Source organism: Notamacropus eugenii, chromosome 7 (assembly GCF_028372415.1).
Source record: "Notamacropus eugenii isolate mMacEug1 chromosome 7, mMacEug1.pri_v2, whole genome shotgun sequence".
Taxonomy (NCBI): Eukaryota; Metazoa; Chordata; class Mammalia; order Diprotodontia; family Macropodidae; genus Notamacropus; species Notamacropus eugenii.
In genome coordinates, this window is record NC_092878.1 from 156,542,314 (window position 1) to 156,561,443 (window position 19,130).

The 19,130-nt window shown below is 48.6% G+C and overlaps 1 protein-coding gene across 2 annotated transcripts in view; it reads right to left on the reverse strand.

Annotated features, from left to right (window-relative positions):
* Nucleotides 1–10,757, reverse strand: part of PLK4 (polo like kinase 4) — a 30,384-nt gene extending 19,627 nt beyond the window's left edge. The window contains exons 1-2 of one of the 2 annotated variants that reach the window (XM_072624582.1): nucleotides 10,512–10,757; nucleotides 9,880–9,975 (exon numbers count right to left, since the gene is read on the reverse strand). In XM_072624582.1, coding sequence (XP_072480683.1) covers nucleotides 9,880–9,975; nucleotides 10,512–10,541 — 126 coding nt within the window. In that variant the 5' untranslated portion in view covers nucleotides 10,542–10,757. Of the gene's footprint in view, nucleotides 1–9,879; nucleotides 9,976–10,056; nucleotides 10,143–10,511 lie in introns of those variants that run through there. The other variant, XM_072624583.1, reaches the window with a different exon arrangement.
* Between the last annotated feature and the right edge of the window lie 8,373 nt (nucleotides 10,758–19,130).

Consider the following 19,130-nt stretch of genomic DNA (forward strand, 5'->3'; position numbering starts at 1 on the left):
CCAGAACTGCGATGCCACCCGGCTCCTCAGCTTTCCACCTGCCTGCCTCACCACAGAGAGAGACAGGCTACTCCGTTTGTTCGACTGGTACCCTCACGTGTATAATGCAGGAACTGGACTGGACCATCTGTCAGGTTTCTTCAAGTCACAGTTCTCTGTCACTATGCTGGCAGGTCCAACACGGCAAGATGAACAAGTGGGCACTTAAAAACCCACTCCTACTAATGATCCACTTAAAAACGTCAATGAAGCTTTGGAACAGCAAAAACAGCCCAAGAAAGTTTAGAAGAAGACACAGATACCAGGGAAGAGTTGGCAGTGCCACCTTAAACGCAAAAGAAGAGGGGCGGAGCCAAGATGGTGGAGTGAAAGCAACGACTCACCTAAGCTCCTGGACAAACTCCTCTGGATATCTCTGAAAGGAGAATCTGACCAGACTTTGGAGGTGTAGAATCCAGTGGGTGACAGACTTTGACAGATTCAGAGCCCAGGTTGGACTGGAAGGTCCACGGGAAGGATCTGTTCCGCGGGGGTGAGCCCCCAGCGCACAGCGCAGCGCGGTCAGCGCAGCAGGGCGGAAGGGACCTGAGAAGCCCGAGAGTGGCGGGTGAAACCAGCGGAGCAGGAGACAAGCCAAACCAAGTGGGTGAGAGACGCTGAGTGCCAGATATCAGCGCAGCAGCCCTTGAAACCTTCAGCCTGAAGACTAAACTTCGGTAAGTCACCTACTTGAACTTCCAGGAGCTAGGATGGCGGAGTGATCAGTAAATGCTCTCTCCTCCCCCCTGATGACCGTGAAAGAACCATAAAATTCTTCCCCAGATAAATCCTGGATCAGCGGGAACAGTAGAAGGGGGCAAATAGTCTCATAACACCAGAGGCTAGAAAAATAGCAAAGGGGGATTCTGCCTACTGTGGCAGAGGCGATCTGGAAGGACAGACTACCCAGGGCAGAGAAAATTCGCACTGAGACCCAGGCAAGACTCAGCGCCAGGAGACGAGCCCCAGGAGGGTCGGGAACACGCATTAGCTTCTAGGTGTGCCCCAGCTCTCCAGGGGAAAAGGGAAGACAATAGGGAAGCTGGGATCACCATCCCCTGACCTTGCCTTTGCCTCAGGTCAGCTGAGGAGATCTCCTGAGACCAGACCACCCCTCCCACACACCTAACAAGCTAATCCCAGGGTTGATCTGGGAAACAACAACAACAACAAAAAAAGCCTGCTTTCAGCCTAGACAAACATCAACTCAACTTAAAGATCCGTACCTTCTGACTGAAAGAACCAGAAGCTACAACACTCAGCCAACATCATGAATCGGAAAAAGCAGACGAAAAGTGAAAAAACCATAGAATCTTTCTATGGGGATAAGGACCAAAACACAAACACCAAAGAGGTCAGAGCTGAGACTGTACTTCCATCTGAAACCTCAGAAGGGACTATGAATTTCTTGCAAGCTCAACTAGATTACCTGGAACATCTGAAGAAGGATATAAAAGAAAAACTGGCCAATGATTTTAAAATTATAAAAAAAGAATTCACTGATGAGAACATCACTCTGAAAAGGAAAATTGAACAAATGGAAAAGGAAGTTCAAAAATTAAATGGAGAGAATAATTCCCTAAAAGGAAGAGTTAATCAAACGGAAAAGGAAACCCAAAACCTAATTGGGAAAATTGATCAGATGGAAAAGGAAACCCAAAACCTAACTGGGAAAATTGGTCGAATGGAAAAAGAAGTGCAAAAATTAAATGGAGAAAATAGCTCCTTAAAGGGAAAAATTGGTCAGATGGAAAAGGAGATGCAAAAGCTAACTGAAGAAAACAATACGATGAAGATTAGAATTGGGCAAGTAGAAACTAATGACTCAATGAGGCAACAAGAATCAGTCAAACAAAATCTAAAGAATGAAGAGATAGAAGAAAATGTAAAATATTTAATTGGAAAAACAACTGACCTGGAAAATAGATCCAGGAGAGAAAATTTAAGAATTACTGGCCTGCCAGAAACCCATGATGAAGAAAAGAGTCTGGACAATATCTTCCAGGAAATCATCAAGGAAAACTGCCCAGAAGTACTAGACCCAGAGGGCAAAATAGTCATCGAAAGAATCCACCGTTTCCCTCCCGAAAGGGATCCCAAACTCAAAACCCCAAGAAATATAGTTGCCAAATTCCAGAGCTATCAAGTGAAGGAGAAAATACTACAAGCAGCTAGAAAGAAACAATTCAAATATCAAGGACACACAGTCAGGATCACACAGGACCTTGCAGCTTCTACATTAAAAGATCGAAAGAATTGGAACCCAATATTCCGTAAGGCAAAGGAGTTGGGACTTCAACCAAGGATCAACTACCCAGCAAAGTTCAGCATAACATTTCAGGCAAGGAGAAAGTCATTCAACGAAATAAGGGATTTCCAGAGCTTCCTGACCAAAACACCAGAACTCAATAGACAATTTGATCTTCAAATGCAGGTCTCCAGAGAATCATAAAAAGGTAAACAGAGGGGAAAAAACAAAAACAAAAACTTGCTACTCAATTAGGGCAAACTGTTTACCTCCCTATAAGGAAGATGATACCTGTTAATCTTGAGAACTGTGCAGCTATTATGATAAAAGGGATATATGTAGAGGGAACAGGCATAAAGTAAATGATGTCATGTCAAAAATATGATTTAAGTATGAGAAGGGATTGTAATAGGAGGTGTGGAAAGGGGGAAGCAGAAAATGGCAAATTATATCACAGGAAGAAGTACAAAACTACAGTAGAGGGAAGGAGGGGAGAGAGATGAGCATTGTTTGAGAGGTACTCTCATCTGATTTGTTCAAAGGAGGGAACAATAATCTTAAGTAGATAATCCTAACTAGCTCTATAGGTAGTAGGAGGGGAAGGGGGAAGAAAGGGGAGGGTGGCTAAAAGGGAGGAAAGAAGTAAAAGAGTAAAGGGGAGTAAAAGGGAGGGGGGCTAAAAGAAGGAGGGGAAGGCTGCAGGAGGAGGGGGAGAAAAGTGAATACTATTGAGGAGGGGAAGGGAGACGGGAGAGCTAAAAGCACAAATGGTGGGAAAGAGGTTGGAGGGAAATACACAGATTGTAATCATAACTGTGAATGTGAATGGAATGAACTCTCCCATAAAACGGAGACGGATAGCAGAATGGATTAAAAGCCATAATCCAACAACATGCTGCTTACAAGAAATACATTTGAAACGGGGGGATACACATAGGATAAAGGTCAAAGGATGGAGCAGAATATATTGTGCTTCAGCTCATGTAAGAAAGGCAGGAGTAGCAATCCTAATCTCAGACAAAGCGAAAGCAGAAATAGATCTAATCAAAAGGGATAAGGATGGAAACTATATCCTGCTAAAAGGCACCATAGACAATGAAGCAATATCATTACTAAACATGTATGCTCCAAGTGGTATAGCATCCAGATTCTTAGAGGAGAGGTTGGGGGAGTTGAAGGAAGAAATTGATAGCAAAACTATACTAGTGGGGGACCTCAACCTCCCCCTCTCTGAACTCGATAAATCTAACCTCAAAATAAATGAGAAAGAGGTTAAGGAGGTAAATAAAACTCTGGATAAGGTAGATATGATAGATCTTTGGAGAAAATTAAATGGGAATAGAAAGGAATATACCTTTTTCTCAGCGGTACATGGAACATTTACAAAAATTGACCATGTACTAGGACATAAAAATCTCACAATCCAGTGCAGAAAGGTAGAGATAATCAATGCATCCTTTTCAGATCATAATGCATTAAAAATTACACGTAATAAAAGGCCATGGAAAGAGAAACCAAAAATCAATTGGAAACTAAATAATCTAATTCTAAAGAAGGGTTGGGTTAAAGAAGAAATCATAGAAACAATCAACAATTTCATTCAGGAGAATGACAATAGTGAGACAACATACCAAAACTTATGGGATACTGCAAAAGCAGTTATTAGGGGAAGTTTTATATCTTTGAATGCTTACATAAATAAAATAGAGAAAGAGGAGATCAATGACTTAGGCTTGCAGTTGAAAAAGCTAGAAAAAGAACAAATTGAAAATCCCCAAGTAAATACCAAATTAGAAATACTGAAAACCAAAGGAGAGATTAATAAAATTGAAATTAAGAAAACTATTGAATTAATAAATAAAACCAATAGTTGATTTTATGAAAAAACTAATAAAATTGATAAACCTTTGGTCAATCTGATTAAAAAAAAGAAAGAAGAAAATCAAATTACTAATATTAAAAATGAAAGGGGTGAACTCACCTCCAATGAGGAGGAAATTAAAACAATAATTAGAAACTACTTTGCCCAACTTTATGCCCACAAATTCGATAATCTAAATGAGATGGATGAATATTTTAAAAAATACAAATTGCCCAGATTAACAGAAGAGGAAGTTGAATATTTAAACAACCCCATCTCAGAAAAAGAAATTGAACAAGACATCAATGAGCTCCCTAGGAAAAAATCTCCAGGGCCAGATGGATTCACAAGTGAATTCTATCAAACATTTAAAGAACAGTTAATTCCAATTCTACATACACTATTTTTGAAAATTGGGGAAGAAGGAGTCCTCCCAAATTCTTTCTATGATACAAATATGGTTTTGATACCCAAACCAGGAAGAGACAAAACAGAGAAAGAAAATTACAGACCAATTTCCCTAATGAATATAGATGCAAAAATTTTAAATAAGATTTTAGCAAAACGAATACAGCATCTTATCACGAGATTAATACATTATGATCAGGTAGGATTCATACCAGGACTACAGGGCTGGTTCAATATTAGGAAAACTATTAGCATTATCGATCACATCAACAACAAAGCTAACAAAAACCACATGATTATCTCAATAGATGCAGAAAAAGCTTTTGACAAAATACAACATCCATTCCTACTAAAAACACTGGAGAATGTAGGAATAAAGGGAACTTTCCATAAAATAATAAGCAGTATCTATCTAAAACCTTCAGCAAGCATTATATGCAATGGGGATAAGCTAGATGCATTCCCAATAAGATCAGGGGTGAAACAAGGTTGTCCATTATCACCACTATTATTCAATATGGTACTAGAAATGTTAGCTCTAGCAATTAGACAAGATAAAGATATTCAAGGAATAAGAACAGGCAAAGAAGAAACTAAGTTATCACTCTTTGAAGATGATATGATGATTTACCTAGAGAATCCTAGAGATTCAAGTAAAAAATTACTTGAATTAATAAACAACTTTGGCAAAGTTGCAGGTTACAAAATAAACCCACACAAATCTTCTGCGTTCCTATATATTAGCAACAAAGTCCAACAGCAAGAGATAGAAAGAGAAATCCCATTTAAAGCTAGGGTAGACAGTATAAAATACTTAGGAGTCTACCTGCCAAAACAAACCCAGGGATTATATGAACACAATAACAAGACACTTTTTGCACAAATAAAGTCAGATTTAAGTAAGTGGAAAAACATTAGTTGCTCATGGGTAGGCCGCGCTAATATAATAAAAATGACAATTCTACCTAAATTAATATACTTATTTAGTGCCATACCAATTAAACTATCAGACAGTTACTTTCTAGAGCTGGATAAAATAATATCAAAATTCATTTGGAAAAACAAAAGGTCCAGAATATCAAAGGGACTAATGAAAAGAAATGCTTGGGAAGGTGGCCTTCCCAAGCGCTACCAGACCTCAAACTGTACTATAAAGCAGCAATTATCAAAACCACTTGGTATTGGCTAAGAAACAGAGAGGTAGACAAGTGGAATAGACTTGGCACTCAAGATGCAGTAGGCAAGGAATATAGCAACCTTCTGTTTGATAAACCCAAGGACCCCAGCTTCTGGGATAAGAACTCATTGTTTGACAAAAATTGCTGGGAAAATTGGATAACAGTGTGGCGGAAATTAGGCATAGACCCATACCTGATACCATACACAAGAATAAAGTCCAAATGGGTACATGATTTAGGTATAAAGATTGATACCATGAATAAACTGGAGAAGCAAGGAATAGTGTATTTATTAGATCTATGGAGAAGGGAAGAATTCTTTACTAAAGGAGAGATAGAAAGCATTATGAAATGCAAAATGGATAACTTTGATTACATTAAACTGAGAAGTTTTTGCACAACCAAACCCAATGCAACCAAAATCCAGAGGGATGTAGTAAATTGGGAAAGAATTTTTACAGCTAAGCTCGGGGATAAAGGCCTCATTTCTAGAATATATAGAGAACTGACCCAAATGTATAATCATACAAGTCATTCCCCAATTGATAAATGGTCAAAGGATATGAACAGGCAATTTTCAGAGGAAGAAATTAAAGCTATCTATAATCATATGAAAAAATGCTCCAAATTACTATTGATTAGAGAGATGCAAATCAAAACAACTCTGAGGTACCACATCACACCTATAAGATTGGCAAACATGACAGAACAAGAAAATGATAAATGCTGGAGAGGATGTGGGAGAGTTGGAACACTAATTCATTGTTGGTGGAGCTGCGAGCACATCCAACCATTCTGGAGAGCAATTTGGAACTATGCCCAAAGGGCTACAAAAATGTGCATACCCTTTGACCCAGCAATATCGCTACTAGGACTATATCCCCAAGAGATCATAAAAATGGGAAAGGGTCCCACATGTACAAAAATAATTATAGCAGCACTCTATGTAGTTGCCAAAAACTGGAAGTCAAGGGGATGTCCATCAATTGGGGAATGGCTGAATAAATTATGGTATATGAATGTAATGGAGTACTATTGTGCCATAAGAAATGATGAACAAGAAGACTTCAGAGAGGCCTGGAAGGACTTATATGACCTGATGCTGAGTGAAAGGAGCAGAACCAGGAGAACTTTGTGCACAGCAACGACCACAGTGTGTGAGAGTTTTTTCTGGTAGACTTGGAATTTTGTAATAACGCAAGAACTTCTTACAAAAAAAAAAAAATCCCAAAGGTGGTTCTCAAGGCAAAATGCCTTCCACACTCAGAGAAAGAAATATGGAAGTCACTCACAAAATGTAGCAGATCATGTTTGTGTATGTGTATGTGTTTGTGTATCATGTTCTGATTTGTTATACGATTTCTTTCATTTATCTTAGTCTGACTACATAGCATGACTATAGTGAAAATATACTCAATAGGAAAGTATATGTAGAACCTATACAGAATGCAGTCGCGGGGAGGGAGGGGGGTAGTGGGGAGTAGGTGGGGAGGGATAAAATCACAATTGTATGGCAGTGATTGTTAAACATTACAAAATTTAAAAAAGCGCAAAAGAACAATTACGCCTAATCCTCCCTTCTGAGTCCCCTGGATACCGACACACTCCTACTTGTCAGTAACCACGAAACGGGACTGTGGGTCCCCTCACCACCTGTTCGAAAACAGGAGCGCTGGCGGTCAGCCCCTGGAGCGCTCTGCCCAGGGATGCCCTCTGCTCCGGGCTGCCCTCTGCCCCTCGGAGCGCTCTGCCCCAGGCTGCCCTCTGCCCCTCGGAGCGCTCTGCTCCAGGCTGCCCTCTGACCCTCGGAGCGCTCTGCCCAGGGATGCCCTCTGCTCCGGGCTGCCCTCTGCCCCTCGGAGCGCTCTGCCCCGGGCTGCCCTCTGCCCCTCGGAGCGCTCTGCCCAGGGATGCCCTCTGCTCCAGGCTGCCCTCCGCCTCTCGGAGCACTCTGCCCCGGGCTGCCCTATGCCCAGGGATGCCCTCTGTTCTGGGCTGCCCTCCGCCCCTCTGAGCGCTCTGCCCCGGGCTGCCCTCTGCCCCTCGGAGCGCTCTGCCCAGGGATGCCCTCTGCTCCAGGCTGCCCTCTGCCCCTCGGAGCCCTCTGCCCCGGGCTGCCCTCTGCCCAGGGATGCCCTCTGCTCCGGGCTGCCCTCCGCCCCTCGGAGCGCTCTGCCCCGGGCTGCCCTCTGCCCCTCGGAGCGCTCTGCCCAGGGATGCCCTCTGCTCCAGGCTGCCCTCTGCCCCTCGGAGCCCTCTGCCCCGGGCTGCCCTCTGCCCCAGGCTGCCCTCTGCCCAGGGATGCCCTCTGCTCCAGGCTGCCCTCTGCTCAGGGATGCCCTCTGCTCCAGGCTGCCCTCTGCCCCTCGGAGCCCTCTGCCCCGGGCTGCCCTCTGCCCAGGGATGCCCTCTGCTCCGGGCTGCCCTCCGCCCCTCGGAGCGCTCTGCCCCGGGCTGCCCTCTGCCCCAGGCTGCCCTCTGCCCAGGGATGCCCTCTGCTCCAGGCTGCCCTCTGCCCCTCGGAGCCCTCTGCCCCGGGCTGCCCTCTGCCCAGGGATGCCCTCTGCTCCGGGCTGCCCTCCGCCCCTCGGAGCGCTCTGCCCCGGGCTGCCCTCTGCCCCAGGCTGCCCTCTGCCCAGGGATGCCCTCTGCTCCGGGCTGCCCTCTGCCCCGGGCTGCCCTCTGCCCAGGGATGCCCTCTGCCCCAAGCTGCCCTCTGCCCAGGGATGCCCTCTGCTCCGGGCTGCCCTCTGCCCCTGGAGCACTCTGCCCCGGGCTGCCCTCTGCCCAGGGATGCCCTCTGCCCCAGGCTGCCCTCTGCCCAGGGATGCCCTCTGCTCCGGGCTGCCCTCTGCCCCTGGAGCACTCTGCCCCGGGCTGCCCTCTGCCCAGGGATGCCCTCTGCCCCGGGCTGCCCTCTGCCCCAGGCTGCCCTCTGCCCAGGGATGCCCTCTGCTCCGGGCTGCCCTCCGCCTCTCGGAGCGCTCCGGGCTGCCCTCCGCCCCTGCAGCACTCTGCCCCGGGCTGCCCTCTGCCCAGGGATGCCCTCTGTTCCAGGCTGCCCTCCGCCCCTCGGAGCGCTCTGCCCCGGGCTGCCCTCTGCTCCAGGCTGCCCTGTGCCCCTCGGAGCCCTCTGCCCCGGGCTGCCCTCTGCCCCAGGCTGCCCTCTGCCCCAGGCTGCCCTCTGCCCAGGGATGCCCTCTGCTCCGGGCTGCCCTCTGCCCCTGGAGCACTCTGCCCCAGGCTGCCCTCTGCCCAGGGATGCCCTCTGCCCCGGGCTGCCCTCTGCCCCAGGCTGCCCTCTGCCCAGGGATGCCCTCTGCTCCGGGCTGCCCTCTGCCCCTGGAGCACTCTGCCCCGGGCTGCCCTCTGCCCCAGGCTGCCCTCTGCCCAGGGATGCCCTCTGCCCAGGGATGCCCTCTGCCCCGGGCTGCCCTCCGCCCCTCCGAGCCCTCCGCCCCGGGCTGCCCTCCGCCCCTCGGAGCGCTCTGCCCCGGCCTGCCCTCTGCCCAGGGATGCCCTCTGCCCCGGGCTGCCCTCTGCCCCTCGGAGCACTCTGCCCCGGGCTGCCCTCCGCCCCTCGGAGCGCTCTGCCCCGGGCTGCCCTCCGCCCCTCGGAGCGCTCTGCCCCGGGCTGCCCTCCGCCCCTCGGAGCGCTCTGCCCCAGGCTGCCCTCTGCCCCGGGCTGCCCTCTGCTCTGGGCTGCCCTCTGCCCAGGGATGCCCTCTGCCCCGGGCTGCCCTCTGCCCCTCGGAGCCCTCTGCCCCGGGCTGCCCTCCGCCCCTCGGAGCGCTCTGCCCAGGGATGCCCTCTGCTCCGGGCTGCCCTCCGCCCCTCGGAGCGCTCTGCCCAGGGATGCCCTCTGCTCCGGGCTGCCCTCCGCCCCTCGGAGCGCTCTGCCCAGGGATGCCCTCTGCTCCGGGCTGCCCTCCGCCCCTCGGAGCGCTCTGCCCCGGGCTGCCCTCCGCCCCTGCAGCACTCTGCCCCGGGCTGCCCTCTGCCCCTCGGAGCCCTCTGCCCCGGGCTGCCCTCCGCCCCTCGGAGCGCTCTGCCCCGGGCTGCCCTCTGCCCCGGGCTGCCCTCCGCCCCTCGGAGCGCTCTGCCGTGCCCTTCCCCGCCCGCACCCCCCTCCAGGCCGCACTCACCATCTTGATGGCCACCTCCAGCCCCGTGCGGACGGACTCTGCTCGGTAGACGCCGGCGAAGGACCCCTTCCCAAGGAGGCTTCCAACTCTGAAATCCTTAAAGAGCGGGCGCTCGGTTAGAGGGGGGCTGCCGAGGATCGGGGGCGGGGGCGGCTGCGGGGGGCAGGGGGCGCTCACCTCGATGGCCGAGCCGTCCCGGGGGCAGGACATGGTGTGGGCTGGGGGCTGCTGCCACTGCACACTGAGCAGAGGCGGACCGGCCGGGACCCAGCTCCCGCCGCAGCTGCCGCCCAGGAAACCGCCGTGCCCAGGCGCTGGGCGCAGCCCAGGGCGGCAGCTGCGGCGGGAGTCCCGGGAGACTCGGACCCCGCGCCTCCTCCCGAGTGGTCTGGTCCACATTCCTCCCCCCCACCTCCGAAGTGGTCTGGTCCACACTCCTCCACCCCCGCCTCCTCCGAAGTGGTCTGGTCCACACTCCCTCCTCCCCCCCTTCCCCCCCCCCCCCCCCCGGCTCCGAAGTGGTCTCGCCTGAAGTCGCCCCCCGCCTCCCTTCAGTGCGCTCTCCTAAGGGCCCCGCCCGGCGCTGAGCTCCGGCCCCGGCCCTTGGAGCCGTCCCGGTCCGCGGGTCTCACCTCTATCTTGTTCCCGATGTAAGCCGCCATGTTTCCGCGCTGTCACCGCCGTCGGCCGGGCTCGCTTCTTCCCGCAGTCCCTCGGAAGCGGCGCTCCAGGCAGCCGGCCGCCTTCGGCGCCCATCAGGCTCGGCTCTCTAGGCCGCCGCTCCGCGCAGCAGCACGGCCACCTTCGAGGTCCCGCCAGGAACCGGGCGGCACAGCCGTAGAACCATTTTGAAAAATTCCGCCCGTTGCCGTCAAAGCGAGACTGGGCGCGCGCGTGCTGACGTCATCGCGCGGGGCGTGGCCGGGAGGCCGGAGCGCGCATGCGTGCGGCGTCTCTCTGCAGGCACGCTCCCGGTCTCGGGTTCGCCCGAATGGGGAGGGTCTCCATGGCCCCCGCCCGATGGCAAACTCCGCGAGGGGAGGGACTGTCACTGTCTCCCCAGCGCCCGTGGGCGCTCCACGAGCGTGTGTGGATCGAGTGAGCCACCGCAGGGCAGAGGCCGCGGCGCGCGCGGGGGGTTTAATCCACGCCTCCGAGTTGAAGGCCCCCTCGGTCCCCGCATGCGCAGCGCGTAGTAAGCGCTTTGAAGCGCTGGTGAAGCTTGGGCTTGGCGGAGAGGCCGCGCGTCGTGGCCCAGCGGGCCGGAACCGGGCCGTGCCCGGGGCCTGGCGCTCTCCGTGGAGACTCACCCCTCGGCCGGGCTCGGGGGCGGGCCGGAGGCGGGTGTGGAGCCCATTTCGGCTCTTGGGGGGTGACGGGACCCGGACGGGTTGGGAAGGTCAGGCCGGGCTCGGGGCCGGCCCCGGGGGAGCCCTCGAGGGTGCCCGTGCCGCCCGGCAGGGCGGGGGGAGCGGAGGCTTCTCGGGCCCAGCTCCGCCACACCCCGGAGCGCGGCACGGCTGGCTGTCATGCTGCCCGAGCGCCCCGGGCTCCGGGGGTCCGGCCCGGAGAGACGGAAGTGCGCCGGGAGCCCGCGCGTCGTCACCCCGAGCAGCCGCCCCCCGAGGCAGTCACTCCGGCCCAGCGGGCAGGGCGCCGACGCTTGTGCCCTCCGCCCCCGGCGGGGCTTGGCCCGGGTAGCGGAGGCCTGCTCGCTGGTCTGCACGGCCCGCGTTTTGTGCGTGGGGCGCGCTGCGGACCTCCGAAGGTCGGGTGTGACGGCAGAAGCCCGAGCGGCAGGCGGCAGGACCCGGGGACGCCCGTGAGGCGCCCCCTAGCGGCCCCGGGGCGCCGGCTCCCCCGCCTCACGGGACTCGTTAGGGGGAAGGCTGATGGTGAGCAGCCCTTCTGGACTTGGCCGTGTGGAGAAGACAGGGCTTTTAGGAATTGTGAAATCCTGTTTTTTGTCAGGGCTTTATTATAAAATTACCCATCAGATTAGTGACATATACTTAGAAATCCAACCCATCGAGCACCAGCCCCATCTACACAAACGCCAGGTGTTCTAAGACGGATCTTAGTGCTTCAGGACAGTGACCCTCATCACCGCAGGGGGTGGCGCCCCCCTGGGGTGCTAGCAGCAGCGTCTGAGAAGAGGCGCCGTCCAGGCCAGACTCCTGAATGCCGAATAAAGAGTGGGTTCATTTCCTTCCATCTGTTCCTTTCGCACAACCATGACTAGGGAGATGTTTCCCGCGGTAGCCCACATACAAACTACATCAGGCTGTTGATAATATTTAATATAAATTTTAGACATGAGAGGGCGGAGGCAAGATAGCGGAGTAGAAAGACGCACATACACATAGCTCCGAACCCACAACCCACAGAACGGCTATAGGGGAGTAACTCACGGCGAATTCTGCACCCAGAGGCCACGGAATAGTGGAGCGAGGGAGATTTCTGTTCCGGAGAGACCTGCAAACCTCTCGCGGGGGGTCCTTCGCGCTGCGGACTGGGCGCCAGGACTGGGAGCTGAGTGCAGCCCTGCCGCAGCCGTGGCACCGAGAGGAAAAGACCTGAGCGGGCTACGGAGACAGGATCTCCAGCGGCCACGCGGGTCCCTCCACCCACAGAGGGACCTGCAAACCTCTTGCAAAAGGTCCGTCGCGCTGCAGACGCGGAGCCCAGCCCAGACCTGCGGCGGCCGCGGCTCCAAGAGGTACAGATCCGAGCAGGCTTCAGGGACGGGATCTCCAGTGGCGGCACAAGCCCCTCCACCCACAGGTGACAGGGGTCGGTGAGAGAGTCTCTTTGGCGGTCAAGAGGGGAATGGGGTGCCCCCATGGCTCGGGCACCCCCGGGAGATAGAAGCTGAGAGGCGGTTGCAGACAGGGGCTCCCCAAGCGGGCGGGAGCCTGGATCCATTGTGGAAGGTCTGTACATAAACCCCCTGAGGGAACTGAGCCTGAGAGGCAGCCCTGCCCCGACCTGACCACCTGAACTTAATTCTCACACTGAATAGCAGCCCTGCCCCCGCCAAAAGCCCTAAGGTGGGAAGCAGCATTTGAATCCCAGTCCCCAAACGCTGGCTGGGAGGACCAGGAGGCGAGGTGGGTGTGAGGAGAATATTTAGAGGTCAAGTCACAGGCTGGGGAGAATGCCCAGAAAAGGAAAAAGAAATAAAACTATTGATGGCTACTTTCTTGGAGAACAGACATTTCCTCCCTTCCTTTCTGATGAGGAAGAACAATGCTTAACATCAGACAAAGACACAGAAATCAAGGATTCTGTGTCCCAGCCCACCCAATGGGCTCAGGCCATGGAAGAGATCAAAAAGAATTTTGAAAATCAAGTTAGAGAGGTGGAGGAAAAACTGGGAAGAGAAATGAGAGGGATGAAAGAGAAGCATGAAAAGCAGATCAGCTCCCTGCTAAAGGAGAACCAAAAAAATGTTGAAGAAATTAACACCTTGAAAACTAGCCTAACTCAATTGGCAAAAGAGGTTCAAAAAGCCAATGAGGAGAAGAATGCTTTCAAAAGCAGAATTAGCCAAATGGAAAAGGAGATTCAAAAGCTTACTAAAGAAAATAGTTCTTTCAAAACTAGAATGGCACAGATGGACGCTAAGGACTTTATGAGAAAGACAGATATCACAGAACATAGCGAGAAGTTTGGAAAAATGGAAGATAACGTGAAATATCTTATTGGAAAAACAACTGACCTGGAAAATAGATTCAGGAGAGACAATGTAAAAATTCTGGGACTACCTGAAAACCATGATCAAAAGAAGAGCCTAGACATCATCTTCCATGAAATTATCAAGGAAAACTGCCCTGAGATTCTAGAACCAGAGGGCAAAATAAATATTCAAGGAATCCACAGAACACCGCATGAAAGAGATCCAAAAAGAGAAACTCCTAGGAACATTGTGGCCAAATTCCAGAATTCCCAGGTCAAAGAGAAAATATTTCAAGCAGCTAGAAAGAAACAATTCAAGTATTGTGGAAATACAATCAGGATAACACAAGATCTAGCAGCTTCTACATTAAGGGACTGAAGGGCATGGAATAGGATATTCCAGAAGGCAAAGGAACTAGGACTAAAACCAAGAATCACCTACCCAGCAAAACTGAGTATAATACTTCAGGAGAAAAAATGGTTTTTCAATGAAATGGAGGATTTTCAGGTTTTCTTGATGAAAAGACCAGAGCTGAAAAGAAAATTTGACTTTCAAACACAAGAATGAAGAGAACCATGAAAAGGTGAACAGCAAAGAGAAGTCATAAGGGACTTACTAAAGTTGAACTGTTTACATTCCTACATGGAAAGACAATATTTGTAACTCTTGAAACATTTCAGTATCTGGGTACTGGGTGGGAGTACACACACAGACATGCACACACTCACACATACATAGAGACAGAGTACACAGAGTGAATTGAAGAGGATGGGATCATATCTTAAAAAAAAAAATGAAATCAAGCAGTGAGAGAGAAATATTGGGAGGAGAAAGGGAGAAATTGAATGGGGCAAATTATCTCTCATAAAAGAGGCAAGCAAAGACTTATTAGTGGAGGGATAAAGAGGGGAGGCGAGAGAAAATCATGAGGTCTACTCTCATCACATTCCACTAAAGGAAAGAACAAAATGCACACTCATTTTGATAGGAAAATCTATCTCACAATACAGGAGAGTGGGGGACAAGGGCACAAGCAGGGCGGGGGGGAGGATAGAGGGGAGGGCATGGGGAGGAGAATGCAATCCAAGGTCGACACTCATGGGGAGGGAAAGGATCATAAAAGAATAGAAGTAATGGGGGACAGGATAGGATGGAGGGAAATATAGTTAGTCCTATACAACACAACTGGTATGGAAATCATTTGCAAAACTACACAGATTTGGCCTATATTGAATTGCTTGTCCTCCAAAGGGAAGGGGTGGAGAGGGAGGGAGCTAAAGAAGTTGGAACTCAAAGTGTTAGGATCAACTGTAATGTTCTTACCACTAGGAAATAAGAAATACAGGTTAAGGGGTCAAGAAAGCTATCTGGCCCTACAGGACAAAAGAGAAGAGGGAGACAAGGGCAGAGAGGGAGGATAGAAGAGAGAGCAGATTGGTCACAGGGGCAATTAGAATGCTTGGATTTGGGGGGGGAGGGGATAAAAGGGGAGAAAATTTGTAACCCAAAACTTTGTGAAAATAAATGTTAAAAGTTAAATAAAAAAAAAATTAAAAAAATAAAAATAAATAAATAAATAAATTTTAGACTTTAATAAGGGTCAGACTTTGAATTAAGAAGAGTCTGGACCTAATAGTCTCCTTTGTTTAGAGGATGCTACACCTTGGGTTGTGAATAAACAATTCAAAGGCCTGTTTAGGACAGGATGTCTGCCATCTGGGTGATGGGACTTTTCCTTACCTTGAATCACAAAGGCATGCTATGGAAGGAAGATGCCCATAGCCTGGGATCACAAAACCCAATCACAATGTGTTTACAGTGTGAGAACTCCTTCCTCATGGCAAAATGTACTTAAGACAGTCAGTTTCTGTACTAAGTCAGCCAGTTCTGATCCTGGCTCCATAGCTCTGTAACCGGTTTCTTTATGGGGAATTGATTAATTAATTAAATCATAAAATGTGTGCATTTAGCCTGTTGCCTTTTCTCTAACCAAGTTTTCAGTTCAACAGTTATGGCACCCAAACGTGGATTGGAACTGTGGAACCGAATGGACATTTCCTCATCTCGCCAATGCCAGGACTCCGGCGCCAATAAGAACTATTTTTCCTAGAGTCCTGGGCCTTGACGGGGTCGGGGTAAGTCCTTCCATTCCCAGCTTCCAAAGAACTCTCACTGTAAATTCCCTTTAAAGGAAACTCTGGGGACCAGAGACCAAGTAGCGTTAAATCGCTCTGTATTACTTAGGTCTCCTCTGGAGATCGATCTCAGGAAACTTAGTACAGGTATTGCTAGCACTAGTGTCAATCAATTAAAGACAGCCCTAAATTATGTTGGCCACCACAGGGCTCTTTTGGACCGGTCAAAGTTACTTTATCTTACAACCAAATTAAGAAAGGCCAACAAAACAACTAGCCAGCAGCGAGAACGTTTCATCCTGGGCCTGCTGACTTGGCTGAGCGAGAACAAAAGACAGGTAGCCTTTTCCCTGTAGGGCTGGGAGCTGCTTCAGCAGCTAGCCGTGTCCTGGCAAAAATCCTTTCTTCTTCAAGGGCTCCAGTCTGTCCTTCCCTTCACTCCTTCCATCCTATTCCTCACCCCTTTCCTCCCTCCCCTTCCCCTTGAAGGCCTCTGATCTGGGGAAACTGATGGCACCTAGATGCAATCTTTCCCCCTGGCCTTCCCCTACCTTAGACCTGAGGAAGGCAGCCTCTGTTCAACCCTCTGTTGCCTCCCTCCTCCCCATTCTCCCTCCCCACTTTCCTTTAAGGACTCTGATCTTGAAGAGGAAAGTTACAATCCACCTAAGAACTAAAGGCCTGAGCCTATTCCCATGGGGCCTGTTCCTTTAAGACAGTCAGAAACTTTGGGGCACCAAAGCTCCCCAACCCTCCAAAGACCTCAGGGGTGCTCTGAGCAAAGGCTGCAGGATTCCCCTTTATTATCAGACCTTGGATTCTTGCAACATCCTTTCCTCAGAATGATAATAGCCAATTCACGATGGGGATTTCTGGCAAGCTTCTAATTGCCTTCTCTCTCTGAGTTGTTTTTTGTGAGCTACGTTTGTATTTGTCCTGTTGTCAGTTTGTCTGTTGGTGTATGTCCCTGTCTGTATCATGTGTGCTGTGAATGAGTGTGTTATCTTGCAAGATTTAAATGCAAGCAGCCAGACTTCAAGGGCTGCAGCTAGGGAAATAAACAGACAAAATTTTAACACTTTTCCTTGTTGTTCTGGTCTGGCCAACCTGGAATTACAATGCAAAGTTAGATCATCTTAGGTAAAATCATTTTAGCAGATTTGTATGTTGTAAGATTAATCATAAAACATTTCAGGAACTGATTATTTGGAATAACTCCTAAGATTGTGGGTAGCCCACTTTTCTAGGTAAAGCTTGGAAATGCCACCTAGGTCCTAGACATTCCACCCACCCTGTCCCAGCAGCTGCATATCGCCTTAGGGGCTCAGTAAATTCTGCTGCTGTGGGAGGTTGGGGGAAATGTGGAAGAATCAGGCCTGTAGTAAGCACTCTTTAAACTCTGCCTACAAAAATCACCACTGGGACATCAGTTTCTCTGCTCTTGGTAAGCTTCACTTCTTTGTTCCAGTTGCAAAAAATATTTTATCTCTGTTTGACCCATTTTCTGATTTGTAAAAATAATTGTGCTTGTTGTTATGGGATCAAAATGATTGTAAAATGCTTAACATAATGACTAGTATATGTTACATACAACATTATTATCTTTCTAATGTAGTTGTTATCTTTGAAGTGGTTTTAATTGCTAAAAGTAATAAGATCAATAATTTCTGGAAATGCAAATTATACCATCTGCAGTTATTGCTGTGTTAAAACTGTATTTCCAGGATTGTATTTCTGAATTTCTCTTAGATTGTGAAAACTGAGTGACCACTGTAATCTAGAAATAGTGTTAGACAAAGCAACTTTTAATTTGAATTTTTTTGAAACTAAAAGATGTTGGGAAAATTGTGTAACACTAGTTATGTTACTTTATCAGCCCTGGTAACCTTGTCTTTTAATGTTTTGTAATTGTCATTTAGAAAACCAGGTATTTTCACCTTTTGTCTGTTAAAAAAGTTAAAGCTTAACAATTTGGCTATCTTCTATGAAGTTGTAGGATTGTTAACTAAGTTATTTGGGATTACTGTTTTAATGCCGAAACCTAAACTTGTTAAGTGATTCCTATGTATGGAAAGGAGGGAATGGAGTGAAAACTTTATTTAGACTCCCTCTGCCCATTCAGAACAATCCCACAATGGAGTGAAAACTTTATTTAAATTCCTTCTGTTCATTCAGAACAGTCCTCCCATTCCTGTGGGTAAGATCATCAGTCCTAGTAAAGGAATTTGGTTGGTTAATGCAGATTCTAAACAATGAATATTACTTGCACAGAAGTTGTAATAGAGAGAATTTTTAATAATTGGCTTTTACATCAGGACAAGTTTTAAATCTGAGAAGGAAAGATGTTAAATGGAATCCCTTATGTGTGTGTGTCCTGGTAAATCTTTATTGTTTATTGCAACTCCAAGAAACTGTTTTTAAGAAAGGGAAATAATTCCATCAAACTATAAGCTGGAATGAGATTCCAGTACAGTTATGCTAGTAAAAAGTAATAACTTAGGAGCTATCTTGTCTTATGGTTAAAATGCAAAGGCAAATGGAATAATCTGGGTAATAGGGTTGATAGATTTGGAAAGATAAATTAAGTTCTGGTTGAAACTATGAAAGGTAGATAAGATTTGGGAATAAGTATGGATTATCTAAACCCCTCTTGCTCCTAGATAGTTATTCTGGACACTTTTGTTTCAGTTTCAGATGGTTTAAAGTGTGAGGAAGTATTTTCTCTGAGGGATACCAGCCAATATTGATTTGCTATATAAGACTGGGACTGCAATTTACTACAGGAATACTTGTCTAAGCCAATTGACATGTGCTGCAGGCTAACGGTGGATGCAAGGAAAAGTTTTGAAGACGACCTTGGACACGGCCTAAGTAGGATCTTCCTAAGTCTGTTTCCCAAATGTGCTATTTCCTTTCTGAAAAAGAAAATTCCCCACCTAATTACTATGAAGCCCTGCTTTCAGCACCTGGTGACCTCATGATTACATGTCAGATAATAGCTTATTCCTGGAATCAACCAGAACTAAGGAAATCCTTTCCTTCTGTTAACATTGTCCCTCTCTTTTTCTTTTATAGCAAATCTTTGTAATTAAGAAGTTCTGTAAGTACAACTAAGTCTATCAAATAATAAATGGAAATTGGAGCATCTCTGAGTTACTAAAATGGGATGCAGGAATGAATAGCTTACAATTTTAACCTACTTCCTGGCCAAATAAAAATAAAAATATAGAGATAATATCGAGGAAATGATTAGACAAAGTAATAAGAGCAAATTTTGAGGAAAAGTAACAGGATCAGACTGATTCCTCTAAGAATTATATACAGGAGTATATGATTGGCTTCTACAATTTATCATGCTTTTGATAATAAGATCTCAAATCTGGATTTTTGCACAAGATTGTATAAGATAGTGGTAAATTATTTCTTCTCTGTTAAAG